Genomic DNA, 14,943 nt, shown 5'->3' with positions numbered 1-14,943 from the left:
TTCTGTGAATTTGTATGAAAATTATAGAGAAAAAACACTAGTATTCTGTGTTGAAAGGTACAGTAAAACCTGACCGCTGAAAGGTACAGTAAATCTCATGATTTATGGGGTATCTGCTGCTTGAAATGCAGATTCTCAACCAAGTGTTCAAATGCTAACGCTGCAGTGTAATGGTGAAATACTTGCGAGCAGCTATTCAGCAGAGCCAGTCAGAACTGTGCCGGGAGGTTCCCTGCCAGCTTTTACCGCTGCAGACATGGTAAGAAATGTGCCCCGTGCTAGGGGAATGTCAGCTAAAAAGTACTCAAAGGTGTGGGTGGGAAGTAGGGAGGAAGAGGGCAGTGGTTTTGCTTTTGTTCTGTTTTGTTTGCTTGCTTGCTTGCTTGTTTGTTTTTTGTGAAGTGCTCCAAACAGCAGAGAAATAAAATCTGCCGCAGCCTTTCCTTGGGGCCAGAACTGCTTACGAAGTGGAGTGCAAAAATGTCACTGTCTGTCTGCCTGAGCATCCCCTTTCCCACTGAGGGCAGCAGTTCGGCACCCGCATCGCTGCATGCCTCTGCCCTTGGAGCCAGCAGGTTTGAACCATGTAAGTAATGCCCACGGCTCTTCCTAGCCTGCGGCCTTCACCTTTGGTGTCCCACTGTATCGGAGTTAACACAAAGCCTGTTACTCTCCATCTGTTGCTGTCAACTCTTTTGGAGGACTGTCCTTATTTTCTCAATATCCCACATACAAAGGATACAAATTTCTTTATCAGTGCAAAGAGCAGAGGAGTAGGAAGTCATCCCACTTAGACAGCGTATTACCTCCGTGTACCTTCGGATAGGCAATGATGATAGGACCTGCCAGTTTACAACAGCTCTTTATTTTACTCATATTATAAAACATCATCACAGGGCTTTAGTTAAACAGTGCTCACCTATTTCAAATCATGAGCTTCATTTTCCCCTTTATTAGAAATACTAACAAATTAACTTTATTTTCCATCAGCAATACCATAAAAACTTAGTCTAACTGGACATATTTTTCAGCGATCCCCTGATGCAAAAATCCTGATGAATTTGAAGATCTCTATATTGTATATACACTTAGTTTTATATATACTTATATCAAAACTCACCGTTTCTGTATATCACTCATTATCGTGATCCTTCACTTAATAAATTATGTCAGCATTATGAAAATATGAACAACCATCTAGTTATTTTGCTGCTTAATAAGATATTTAATGATTGAACAAAGAACTGTAAAATTACATGAATGCAATGGAAAGTCATGTACATGTTCATCTAAGATTTCCACATGGACTTTGCTTATTCCAAAACTTCTCCCACCTTTTACAAGTCCTTCAAAAGCTTCCAGTTACCTCTTTCTTTGAACACATACACACCAAAAGTTACGATGTGTGTACGTGTATTGTACATTACATACCATATGTAATTCTACATATATTTATAAGCAAATATATGTAACAGACTCTGAATAGACATATTGTATGTAATAGAGATACAGATGTGTTGTATGCATTTAGACATACAGGTGTATGCATAAAAATAGAGAGATATATATGGTAAATTCTTCCCTCTGATATGCATATGTTGCTCTTTCTGAAACTGGGTGCTTTTCACGGAAACCTACTGCCCTCAGTGTGATCCGTTCACTTCCAAAGACAGCAGCAAACCCGTCCCCAACCCGTTTGACTTCAGGGAGCTCACGCCTCCTGAACTCCAGTTCATGCTTTGAAATGGACCCATCTTGTCCTTGGGTTAAGTTTTAAATCACTAAATTAAACACAGTTGGCACTATAATGTATTTGAACAAATAACCAAGAGCACTTCAAAAATAAAAATCACACAGGGCCTGATTCTTCTCCTGCCGATGCCTGTTTTACTCCAGTGTGACCTGATTGTCTGAAGGGACTGCTGCACGCAATGAGGAACCTGTGAGTAGCGTGAGGCTGCTTGTCTTGCCTTTAGAGTGTAATTCACATAGACTTTGAGCAGGCTGAGCTGTTTATTTTGCGTTTGGATTTGTAAAGGAAAGAACAGGCCTCTTATGGAAAGATAAAAGATGGATATTCACAAGAAGTAACAGCATAGATAATACATTCTTAAGTGAAACGTGTCCACCATACAACCTTTGGGTTATGTTTTTAATTTATTAGATAAATATTTACTTACTGAACGTGTTTCTACTACTATGCACCTGATCAACCAGGACAACTTATTAAAATGTTTTAGATTAATACTCTGCATATTAAAAATACATAATAAAATTCTGAAACTAGTCACTGCTAAAAATTAGATCTTGGATCCTGCAAAGATCTGAAGCACCTGCTTAAAAGTAGTACTTGAGTAGGTTCACTGGTAGCCTCTACTGTAAAGCGAGTGCCTAAATATTTGCAGAATCAAGACCCTTTATTGTTCAAAGGTTAAATTTTGGATCTCAAACCTGAGAACATGTAGTGGTTGCTACCATGAGTAATGCCCACCAAGGAGGATGTTATGTCTTGCAGCAATAGCCAGAGCAGATTCTGAGAGACTGATTTTACTCATGTACGAAAAGCGAAGGTGGGACTTGACTCTATAAACAGCAAAGAGCAATGATTACCAACAAATCTTCCTGAACACACTACATTTTATTTCTCAAGAATGCCAATTTTGCATCACACATTAATAACTTAGGCATATTTTTCTCCTTAAATATATATGTTTAACATAAAAATAACAAATCTCTATTTTTAAAAATGAAAGTTTGAATAAAATATTGCTTTGGGACGGAAACTGCACACTTCAAATTTCTCCCACAGCAATGTACTGCCAGGTTGTAAACCCCAGAAAACAGGGGTCTGCGGTTGGAAATGCTGACACAGCCTCATCTTGCGCTGCTGTAGTACATCTCAGTATAGAGACAAGCAAATGCACTTTTGCACACCAGAAATCCTACAGCTCATTCCCTATGTGCTCGTTCTGCTGTAAGATGGAAAATTGATTTAAATTGCCAAAATTCAAAAAACAAAACAAAACTGAAACTTGTGCTTCTAGAATGCCCTGACCCTGTTTGCAAAGCACTTCCCCCTGTCACCCGGCTTTGGCATCGCTTTGCCTTCCTTATTGCAAGCCTGTTGACCCATTCTGCGGCTGAAGCGTTAGCGTGTATGTCGTGTAAGTGTACGTAGTAAAGAAAACTCTCATGAGAATTGGATTGCTAGATTTTCTTCATCTCTGGGTTATTATTTTTTGTAGGGTCTAGTGCTACTTTGGTTGAACCCAATGGGGAAAGTCCCACTGAAGTCAGTGATGCAGAAGGAGCTGTTAGACGTTCACAGACCTCTCCAGCCAACCTCTCTGTGATTCCCTCTCTCACAAGAGTTTTTTAAAAATGTGCCCATTATCACCAACTGCTGATGTTAATATTCACTTGTCTTTTTTTTTTAATACAAACAACATTTACCACAAAAAATATGAAGGGAAAAGCCATCAACTTCTTTGCAGGTTATTACCTATCTGTATGACACAAAAGAAAAATCATTTACAGTCACAAACTGTACATAGCATTTGGTGGGGGACAGTATATTTATGGTTTAGAGTAAAAAAAGGATTGCTTCAGTGGTAATTAAAATAATTATTGGCGAGACATAAGACTTTAAAATGAAGAAAGTGTGATAATTTGGCTACAGAGACGATCATTGTAGTATGTCTAACACGGAGGTTTGGATAGTAGAAAGGTGAGTAGAGGGATCTGGGGAAGGAAAGACACCATCATGCAGAACAGCACTAGTTCTTGCTCAGTATACTCTTCAGGCTTCTCTCCACTGCTTCGTCTAATTCTTCTTCCAGCTCTTCCTTCTTGGACATGGCCAGTTTGGACTGATAATCTTTTACTATCTGGTCTATATATGGTGCGCTCTGGGTCCCATGCAGCATCAGTGTCCACTCCTTCAGCACGCCCCGCTGTGGCAGGCTGCCGACAAACCCAATCTCTAGAGCCCAGGTGCCTCGGGGGTCTTCTCCCCAAGTGTGTGTGGTCATGAAAGGCCATTTGTCAAAACCCACCTTGGAGTCGTCATCCCTGGGGCGCCGGCTCAGTAAAATGGACTTTGTTCCCATCGGCGAGGTCATGTTGATGTTGAGGTCTCCTCGCCTGGTGGAATTCACAGTTATAACTGCTTGGACGTGTTCAAGGTATCGGACAAAGTTTTCCTTCCCCTCACAAGCATCAGTCGTAAGCGTGAGGACCAGCTTGCCACTTGGTGGTATCTTTCTGCAGGTCAAAAGACAGATAAGCAAATTAAAAGGATATACACAGCGCAACATGGCTCATGCTAAAGCTACCAGGTTTTGGTGCGTCAGAAAACCCCATGCTATTTTCCTTACTAATATATGGAAAAGTAAGGAAATAACAGTTGCAAACTCAGCCAGAAAGAGAACATTCGCTTTTTAGAAAATATTTGAAAATACGTTATGAAATGCACACCTACAGAGAGAAGCAATACAGTTAGGAAGTACATACGGCTCTTTAAGAAATATTAACGTATATTTAGTAGTGGCTTTTACTTATCGCTAGTATATTGTGTAATAAAAAAATAATAATGTGTGTGTTCAGTAAAAGAATCAAGAGCGGTCAGTCATGTCTGAACAGTCACTTTAAATTTAGGAGCAAATGGCTGTCTGGAGCCAGAGGAGCCAGTTGCACGGAATTTCAGTGCAGTCACATTAAAATCTGCATCTTTGTTCTGATCTGGAAACCAGCACAAACATGGGATCCCAGTGTCAGCTCATTTGAAAAATATTTTTCCATAAAAATTGCTATCTTTGAATGGCTCCTCTATGGCAGCACACACACTGAGCAAAGACATCACACTTGTTGCCAGTGTTGCTGCACCTTGAAGTCACAAGTTTCTTGGGTGTTATAATTCAGTCCTCATGAAGGCAAATGAACCACTCACTGCAAGGACACCTGCCTCAAGCATTACCAGACAGACACGCAGCTGGAACACAGGCTCAGTCCTGCTGCACTTATCTTGCAAGAACCGTGTCATCGAATGGAAACCAGATCCCTGTTATCAGCGCACGGGGCTCCTTTACTAGAGAGAGTCAGACACCCGAGGATGCAACGCCGGAGGTCAGCACGCCAGGAGAAAACCACTTCGCGCCTGGGCTGTGCGGGCACTCAGCTGCTAATGATCTTACCAGTGTCTGTCAGCGGGATGAATGAACACCACAGGGAACACCACCACGCCGGTCGGTGTTCCTGGCTCCCTGTGTGCTGGGCACCCACAGTGTGTGTTTGCTCCACCTGTGGCTGAGGAAACCCATGAGGCAGCATCATTTCCAAAGCGTGCCGGGGGACAGCACAGTGCATTCATGCCCTTCCAGCTCTCACAGAGGGGGCCGGTGGCCACTGTGTGCTGGGCAGTCCCGCCTGGAATCTCAGTGCAAGCCTAAGGGCACTGGTGCCTGGCCCGGGAGCAGTGCCCTGCCAGCAGCTGAGGCTGCCGAGCGCCTGCTAAGCCCCACAGGGTCAGGATGCAACTGGCAATTACCAGTTGCCTCATTTGGCTGGCAAAATGCACCAGAAGCATAAACAAAAGTCTCTGTCTTCACCATCAGTGTGCTGTGAGCACTGCGACGCTTTTCCCTTGTCTAAAAGAAATACTTGAAAGACAAGAATTACTGCAATCATTAAAAACGGGAAAAAGTCACAAAAGGCTTCAGTCAGCTCGTCATTACCTGTTCCAGTGGCTTCTCCCTGATCTAGGTTTTTGCAGTAAAATAACCGAGTCCCTTTTAAAGGGCACTGACCACACCGCAGTAATGAACAGCTTCTTTTCAAAAGAAATGAATACCAGCCTTTTCCCTTTGCTAATGAAATAGCATGTTCTCCAGAGACAAGTGAAAGTGTTTCATTCAAGCCTAGCTTCCAGGAATTCTCTTCTTGAGATGAGCTCCAGGTATTACAGCTTAGTACATCGCTAATTGGCTCAGGCCAATCTCAGCCCCCCTTTCGTAGAGTATTGCCTTCCTGGGAGTACTTGCAGAGTAAAATGATATTCAGGTCCAGGTGCTCAAGGCATTGAAACACTTACCTTAAACTGAAAAAACTGTGTTGTTCTGAATCTTAAGGATGTCCTGGAGCAGAAGCTGGTATAACATATATGTTCAAATATTTCAGCTATACAGTATTCAATACCCTCAAGATTTATTTGGTGTGCCAAAGCACAAGGAAAATGCACTATATGCAGTCAGAGACGAAGGCTCATAATCTCGCAATTGCCACATGCTTGTAATTTCTCTGCATGGGGAGCATCATCCCCAAAGCAATCTGAAGTCATGTTGTCTTCCAGCAAACTCAGTGGACAAAGCTGTGTCAAACAGTGCTTCATTGATAGTTGTGGTAAGTGCTTTGTATCTTCTCCAGTAAATGAGGGAGGACACCACAATGTGAGTCTTTTCTATCTATCAACACCAAACCCAAAGAAATAAGAGCAGTGTTACCACTCCATCTGCTTTGCAGACAGCCTGGCAGCTGCAGACAGCTTTTCTCTCCACCTTCTTAAGTGCTGCAGTGCAAAAGTTATCTCAGCTCTCTAAAACACACACAAGAGAAAAGGCTTGCTCTGTTTCGCCCTTTCTGGTTAATTAGGATCCAATACTCTCTGCTTTGCTAGGATAATTACTATAGTCCAGGTGAATTTCCCCAAAGAAACAAAGAGAACCAGGGGTGGTGGAAAAAGCCTGACGCAGAAGGAGCAGAAGAGGAGTTGGGTTTTTCAGACCCTCGCGGTGTGCCGCTGCCCGAGTGCTATATATATAGTATATTCATTTTTGCATGAAATGCAGTACCCAGTTAGAGACGAGCTGGGGGAGCCAGCTCTCCCTACAAGCACGCTCCTTTGGCTCAGCTAACAGACTTCAATGTTCTAAATCATCTTCTGATCTCCCTGAACCAGCCAGACTCAGACTTACCAATTTTTTTTCTTTTTCCTGACCAACAAAAATCCCTTTTCGGGGAAAGTTCCCATTGCTAACAAGTGTTTCTACATGCAGCAGAGATATGTTGCACTTCAAATACTGAGTGCTTTCAGCACCCTGTATATTCTAGGCTGTCAATCCTGTGCTGGAGTCTTTCTGCCAACTGACGATGCTGCTCTGGTACACACCTCTGTATCAAATGCCTAAATATAGATATATTATATCTATACTTATATAAACATATAGAATATATATAGAAAAAGTTGCTCCAGCAAGGCCAAACTAGAAAAATAACCCAATTATCCATGGCAGAAGTGCAGCGTCGTTTTCATTTCCAAATGATGCTGGGACTTAACTAGTTTTATTTACAGTGTAATTTGAAGTATGTAGATGTTGCAAGTCATAATGCTTATTATCTCCTGTCAGGGACATTTTCATTGGGGAATGTAAATACTACAGCAGTCCTATTAACATATAGATATGTTGTGCAATTATAGGGGGGCACCCATTCGGGCCACACACTGAGGTTACATTGCAGTAATGTTACGAGGCTTAGGTGGTGACTGACTCGGCTGAACTTCACCAATCTGTGTGCTGTAAGCACAGAGCCTGTTCTGGGTGCTGCTCTCTAACGACACAGATACAAGGCAGTGTATTTCTCAACTCGGGAGCTTGTTAGGCAACGACAGCTATAGGGAAGCTTTACTACAGTTCCAGATTCCTGGGCTGGAGGAAACGCACCATCACTTCTGCTCTTCTATTTGTTCAACAACAGAAATGGGACAGAAAAACAAAGGCAGAGGGAAACAATACTACTGCGTAGCATCTGCCTGACTCTGGCTCAGTCTGTTACCAGAATATTTCTACCACGTTGTCTAATGCATGGAGCCAAGCCTACGGAAAGAGATTTTCTCTCTTCCTCCAGGATTTAATTCCAATAAAGGGCTGCACTACGATAAATGAGATTATTTGTCTGTATTTAAATTACGAATCAACTAAGAGATAGCTCAAAATGAGCTTCAGCACCCTCTCCTTTATTTCCTACCTGTGAGTATGTGTAGGCTAGATAAACTGGAATTCAGACCTCAGCTGTAGAACCTTGGATCCTGTAAATACAAACCCACCTGGAAGGTTGGGAACCAACTGATTCTTTGCCCAGCTGAGCTATGTGCCCAGGGTGGCATACTGGTTTTCTTTCTTTTTCCAATAGAATAACTATGCCTTCAAAAATGGCACTGAAAAGTCCAATTTCAAACAGTACAGGCATAAATTGGCCATTATTAGGTCAGTACTTCAAATAATTAAATTGAACTATAGCTGTTGCAGTCAATTAGTATTAATACATTCACTTGTTGACTTATTCACTTTAGCGCATGAAGGTAAATCAGAAGATAATTTGACCACCTAGCCTGCAATTAGAGATCTGAAGAACACAAACCAAACACAATTAAATGCTGTAGTGTTCAAACTGAATCACTAGTACCTGTAGATGATTGTTTCAGTACTCTGGAGATAAAATTGTCTGCTGGAATATGTCACAAGGAGATATGACCTGGCTGACAGATATTTCATGTGGCAGCAGTTTATGTAATTTGCAGTGCCAGCCTCCCAGCTTTTCACTTGTGCATGGGCTTTTTATGTCTCTGTCACAGACATACCTGTAAGTACCCAGGAGAAATGGATGTTGCTGTTAATGCTACTGGCACTACCAATGATGACACAGATGAGCTGCAGAATGCACTCCTGCAGCAAACCATGAACTGAAAGGTCACATAGTGCATTTATTTTATCAAGTTATTGAAAGAGTTGGAATGCTATTGGTAACGTTAAGCTTTCATAGAAAGAGAAGTTCATTATGTTTCTTTGACTATACATGTCTTTGTCAAGGTTTTTGCACACGTGGGGTCTCCTAAATGCCCAGGAGCAGCCAAACACACGTACCAGAGTATTTACTTACTCAGGTTCCTGTATTGACCCTCCAACACAATGGAATCTCTCGGGAACAGTCTTCCAGTCTTTTGCCATCTTAACCATTGCTCCTGCATCTAGGACACCATAGCCAAACAAATGGTTGAATTCCAGCCCAACGCCATTTCTACGCCACTGATGAACCTCATCATGAAGCTGGTTCCTCTTGGAGGTGAGCACTGTCAGATGCTGCATGTCTCTCCATGTCAGGTCCAAGCTGTAGAAGAGAAAGAGGGAAAATAAACAGCACAGTACTTCCAAGCAGATATTAAAGAAAGTGTGTTTGAGTAAGCCTTTTGGTAAAATTTGCTTCTATGGATCACATAGAAATTGTACCTATACATGTTTCAATAAATAAAGCTTCTGTTGATTTCAGTGGGAACAAGAATAGGTTTTAATTGTATAATACTTCCCCAAAATATATTCAACATAAATGCAAAATAATTTCTGATTATTTCCCTATTCTTGCAAATAACAGCTTTTAACTACCCATTATAGGTCACCATGCAACTTCTAAGTTAGTAAAATGAGTAGGATATTATACCAGATCCTGAAAAGAATACAAAAAGAAAGAAGTCCCAGTCTGATGAAGCAGATGAGCTACAACAGCCGAGGTGTCAGTAATTTCAGTATTCTGTGACTCTGGGTTCACGGGCTGCGGGCGGCTGTAGGCTCACATTATAAGGTATGGTAGGGGTTTGTCACCCGCGATACACTAGCATGGATGGATGCAGTCAAGTAACATTTGTCAAGATTCGACGATCGTTTTTCATCATCAGCTCTTGTCTTCCTAGATTTGCAGTGATTATGATGACAGGAAGGGCACTTACAAGTTATTATTCTGGAAGCTTTAGAACTGACATTCTAATTCTACATAACTAAAGCTATTCCAGTTGTTTTATGATGAACTCTTTCAACATTACAATATATCTGATTCAAAGCATCAACCTAAAAGGATCCGCTTTTCAGCTTTCCGTGCCCCAAGTAATAAGCACGTGTGCATGCCAAATGCACACCACAATAGCCAATTACTGTCATTTTTCCAAGGTGACACAAGATAGCTGAACACCAGATAACACTTGCATCATTCTTACTGAAATCTTTTAAGAGCTACTGCATATCTTAAAGCTGTATTTTCCATTTCACAGATTCGTCTGTGTTTAGGGACATGTCAGACATACATTGTATAGGCGCTGACAGACACATTGCAGGCAAGAGGAGTCTGCATGGGAGATTGCTCATGATCCCCGTGAAGCCTGGCGTACCCCACCCAGGGTAGTTCTGCATGACGCAATTTAATAGACCCAGCCTGGAAGGAGCGAGGAGACACTGCCAGTTCTTTCTCTCCCCCGCCTTCCTCTCAGCAAAGGCTACAGACTCAATTGCAAACCAGGGGTATCAGTCTCATTTCTACTTGTGATCGTTTGGCAAGAGTAATTCAAGTCTTCACAGACAGATCAAATGAAAAGGAATGATAATTATTACTGAGGTATTAAGGTTGTAGTCCCAGTTAAATGTTCAGTGGTCAGAAAATTCATTAAACCTGTATATTTTTATGATCATATTAATATATTACATAGTGGCTGTACCACTGAATGAGTTTGACAGTAGAAGGAATGATCATCCAAGGTTAAACACTTGACATGTGTGTTTTATGTTATAAAACTTGAAAAATTAGACTTGGCCCAAGTCACGCTCTGAGCACAACCATCACTGCTCTGGTAACGATGCAAACTTTGTCTCTGCCAAACCTTAGTTCTTCTGCAGTGCTGAAGAAAACTATGTACACAGTGCTCACTCCAGGCTGTGGTTACAGCAACCAAAGCTGTGTAACTGAGCAAATGTTGCCTTACTTCACAAAATAATTTAACACAAAGTAAAAAAATGGTATAGGTTATTGTAAGGAAAACTTCTAATCATTAGAGAAGAAGATAATGAAGCAAGACCTATGAGAGGGCTCCAGTGTCACAAACAGCACCGAGATGGTAAATAGCCAATTGGAAATCTATTCTTTCACGTAACAGAGCAATTATGTAGCACAGAAGTTAATTACCAGCAATAGGTTAAGAAGAAACAAAGGAAACATTCCCCACTACCATTGCCAAAAAGCATTATTACTGTGGAACCGATTGCCACTGGCTGACAGGGGTGCCAAACACAGACAAGCTGAAAAAGACTTAGTCAGACTCAAGGAAGATAAACCTGCCTGTGGCTGTTACACAGGACAGGCTGACTGCTCTCAATCCAAACCACCGAGTGCCAGAGCTGTTGCTGAAGGACTGCTCTTAATCCCCGTTTGTTGTACTCTCCCCTGAGCATCTCTTATTGCAGACAGTATGTGGCACAAGGTGAACTCCTGTCTGATATTACAGGTTCGTTCGTACATTTTTGTGGGCTGGGTGTTCCACGCTGGGTACGTGAGGAAATGAAATAATCTCTCTCTCCAAACTGTGCTGGAGAAAACAAACCCCTGGAAGCAGGGGATGGAGAGGACACAGAGTGAGCAAGTCAGCCAAAATGCACCTGCTATACGGCTTTGGCAGGACTGCTGCTCCATCTGTAAGTTACCCTGCACGTCACTACAGTAGCAGGCAGCTTGTTAGCTGCTCGTTCTAGCCCTGTGCCACAGGCAGCCAACTTAGATGATGAACAACATTAAACAAACCACAGGCCCTCTCCTCTCTAGAGCTCACAAGGAATTTCTCAACAGCATACTTAGCCTCCAGGGCCAAGGCAAACACTCCGGCTGCTTCAGGGGCAGCTGCAGACGTTCCTGAGTGACGCAGGGTGCAGTTTCCATACAAATCCGTTGTAGCCTGCAATGACATTAGACGTAATTAACGAAACCAGCTAGTCCATTTTCCTTACAGCTACAGACTCAGAAAAATACAGAAAGTGGAGTTTGCGTCCTTGCTCTGTAATTGTGTGTTTGTGCCTAGGATCTGTTTTCTTCTTTAGAATCATGTATCCCTTTAAAACCACAGAGAGACATAGTTACAGAAGGTGTGCATGCAAGAATAAATCATGATGTAGCAACAACAATGTTCACTGCCACTTAGAACTCAAACTCACATAGACGGCATTTATTTCTGATAATCACAGCTTAACCAAAGGCCTTCTGTTGTGGCTATCAGAGGGCTTTGAAACTAGACTTGTTAACAGTATCGAGCTTTCTAACATCTGTGCAACTCCAGAACCAACAGCAGTACCAGGCTGCTACCTTCTATGCAGATTAGTCACTAGGAGAGACCAGACGAAAACCTTAGAAATAGATTTTATGGTGACAATTACAAAGGTGCCACAGATCCTCTTGGCCGATACCAGCAGAGACCCGATACCAAGACAGAGAACAGTATTTTTCCATCTGCTACTGCACGTGGGCATTTAGGATCATACAGTGTGCCTTTGGGGTCTGAGACAGGGCCATGGAAAATGCGTAACAGCTTTTGGCAAAAACTAACCTTGAGTTACTGCACCTGAATTTTCCACTCTGTGGATCAGACTACGGCCTGGCTCGTGTGAAAGCGCTGAAGAGCCGTCATCAGGACAGCGGAAGAGAATCACCTGAACAGAAACTGCGTATTTTCCAGGTGTAGGCATGGCCCTGTAAGGGACTCGAGAACGATGCTCCACACCGCTCAACAGGAGACCGAGGGTAAGCTGAACCCCCACGTTTCCTCTGTGGCTGACAATGTCTTTCTGCTCCATGTAGCCTGTAGTACAGCAGAAGCCTGGCTCCTGACTGCTCTGCCAGTACATGTAAGCATGATCTCAGATGTTGAGACCTTTCATTTAGATTTTTACAGAGACCTTTTGTCACTGTCCTGTGGAAAGACTGCAATTGAACTACTAAATCTGGTTTCTGGTAAAGGAAAGCACCAACTATATGAAACTCTAAGAGATGGAAGATCATTGCTATTCTCAATGTTAATCCCCCATCTCCTCAGCTGACAGTTTTGGCACCATCACATACTGCAGATGAGAAAATATCCATCTCAACAAAGAACCATCTGCTGCTCCAAAGCTGACAGAGTTGTAATAGGTCGTGGGAGTGCACAAAGACAGCAGCAACAGCACAATAATATCTGGACTCACCACACCAGCCTCTGGATTTCTCTTCCTCCCATTACTAAAGGTGGAGGCTAAGGTTGAAGAGCAGCTTTCATCATACAGAGCTGTCCGTCCATCATTTATAGCAGAATTGATGGAGATTGTCCACATGCTCGATGCGTAACCGTCACAATTACAGTCATCGTAGCTGCCCCCATCTCCAGAGGCCCAGACATAGATGCTTCCTTTGCCACCCCGGCCCTGTGAAAGGGGAAAATCAACCCTCTTGGGTTAAACTGCAAATAGGAGATAGCAGCTATGTTACACTGCACATCTGATTGTAAAGCTAGGCATCTATAAAGGAGAAAACTGGTCCAAACAAAATATACATCAACCTTAAACTGACATAACATGGACTTCTGCAGGTTATTAAATCTGGCTAACTGGCAGCCCCAGACAATGCAATCTTATGTACATTTATCTCCTGTTTTGCTTGACGCCCTGAAGGCTCCTGTGCCAGACGCTAAGACATTTTATAGATTCATTAGCGTTTATGTCAAGGACTAAGTGCTATGAGGAAAGTGTTCTTTTAAAAGGGATATAGGCCATCTCACACACTCGGTTTGTAAGATCCAATTAGGTTCAGGCAATGGCTAAAAAACTCTGTAAAACTGGCACCTTTTTCTTTCAATAGATCTTTCTCCAAAGGTATCACTGACTCAAGAGCTGTTTTTCTGACAAACCAGCTTCTACTACTAAGCAGAAAATAAAGCTATGAGGCCATATAAATCATCTACAGAAAGACAGTCTAGCAATTACGCTGAGAAAGCGAGAGATGGACAGGAGAGACTGAAGCTGCAGGGGAGCTATAAAGGCTTCCCATTAGTTAACAGAAAGAAATCTGTATCCTCTCCCCAGCTTCCACATGGCAAGGAGTGGGAAGGGATCAGCTCGGTTCCTTCTCCTCACCCCACAGTAAGAAAGAGGCAGGGGCTGCCTGGAAGAGGGTTAGACCTGAGAACCCTGATGCTCAGGGAAACCCAAAGCTGAGATCTCCCACCGATTCCAGCACAATCGCTTTCTCTCTTGCGTTTAGTCCAATCTAATCAAACGTTTACTTCCAACGGCACCAGAAGGATGCAAGGCCTCAATTTAACATGCTGTTCATATGCATTGGGCAGAACATAAAAAGATCCCTTCTGCCCTCTTCATTGTCTAGCATTAAATGGAAGTTAAAGAATATACAAACACAGTAACCTGCAATGCTATTTTAATAGGGAACCTTTTCTGTCAGGAATTTAAATCAAATTTGAGCTCCCAGCAGTAGCTTCTATTTTTCATCATACCCCACTGAACAGAGCAACCTCATTATTTCAGGCACGTTAGTGAGCTGCATTATAATCCACTGAATTGCACAGCAGGTCTGCTGCCGCTCGGGTATATAGCATCTCAGGACACAGATTTTCACAATAAAGATGATAACTATGAAAAAGCTTATTGAAATCAGTCTAAGAACTCCCACAAAGATCTGAGATCAATCATTTGAGTTTTAAGGAAGGAGGACACTGTTGCAAAAATATACACTCTAACAACAAAATAATTCCAGCAAATTATGAAAATATGATAAACAAAGATCAGCATAACAAAAACAGTTATGCCTTTTTGCCCTTTAACTTTTCCCATATCCCACCTTGTGCTCTGACTGCCGTTAGCCTACAGGGCCCAAACCTGGGCTTTGGACTCACTTCAGAGGCCACATCCCAAGCTTGCCACCGTGCCCATGTACACCATCACACCACCTTGCCACCATCTGGCTCCTTTGGACAGCCTCTGCGGCAGCTCGAGCACATCTCTGTCTGTCCCCAAAGGACAGGCTGCTGCCCAGCGCAGAGAGCAGGTGGCTGCTGCTGCCAGGAGTAGCACGCTTGGCATGTATGACCCTGTTCTTAAA

At 42.6% G+C, this 14,943-nt stretch overlaps 1 protein-coding gene across 1 annotated transcript in view; it reads right to left on the bottom strand.

Moving 5' to 3' along the window:
* Positions 1-2,535: 2,535 nt before the first annotated feature.
* The window catches only part of PCSK2 (proprotein convertase subtilisin/kexin type 2), a 107,568-nt gene continuing 95,160 nt past the window's right edge, over positions 2,536-14,943 (bottom strand). Inside the window, exons 9-12 of the mRNA XM_037405791.1 lie at positions 13,038-13,253; positions 11,658-11,758; positions 8,932-9,159; positions 2,536-4,263 (exon numbers count right to left, since the gene is read on the bottom strand). Of these exons, the coding sequence (XP_037261688.1) occupies positions 3,777-4,263; positions 8,932-9,159; positions 11,658-11,758; positions 13,038-13,253 (1,032 nt within the window). The 3' untranslated portion in view covers positions 2,536-3,776. The remainder of the gene's footprint in view (positions 4,264-8,931; positions 9,160-11,657; positions 11,759-13,037; positions 13,254-14,943) is intronic.

This window comes from Falco rusticolus, chromosome 12, assembly GCF_015220075.1.
Source record: "Falco rusticolus isolate bFalRus1 chromosome 12, bFalRus1.pri, whole genome shotgun sequence".
NCBI lineage: Eukaryota > Metazoa > Chordata > Aves > Falconiformes > Falconidae > Falco > Falco rusticolus.
Note: the sequence above shows the minus strand (reverse complement) of the source record. Positions and strands in the feature narration are given on the sequence as shown.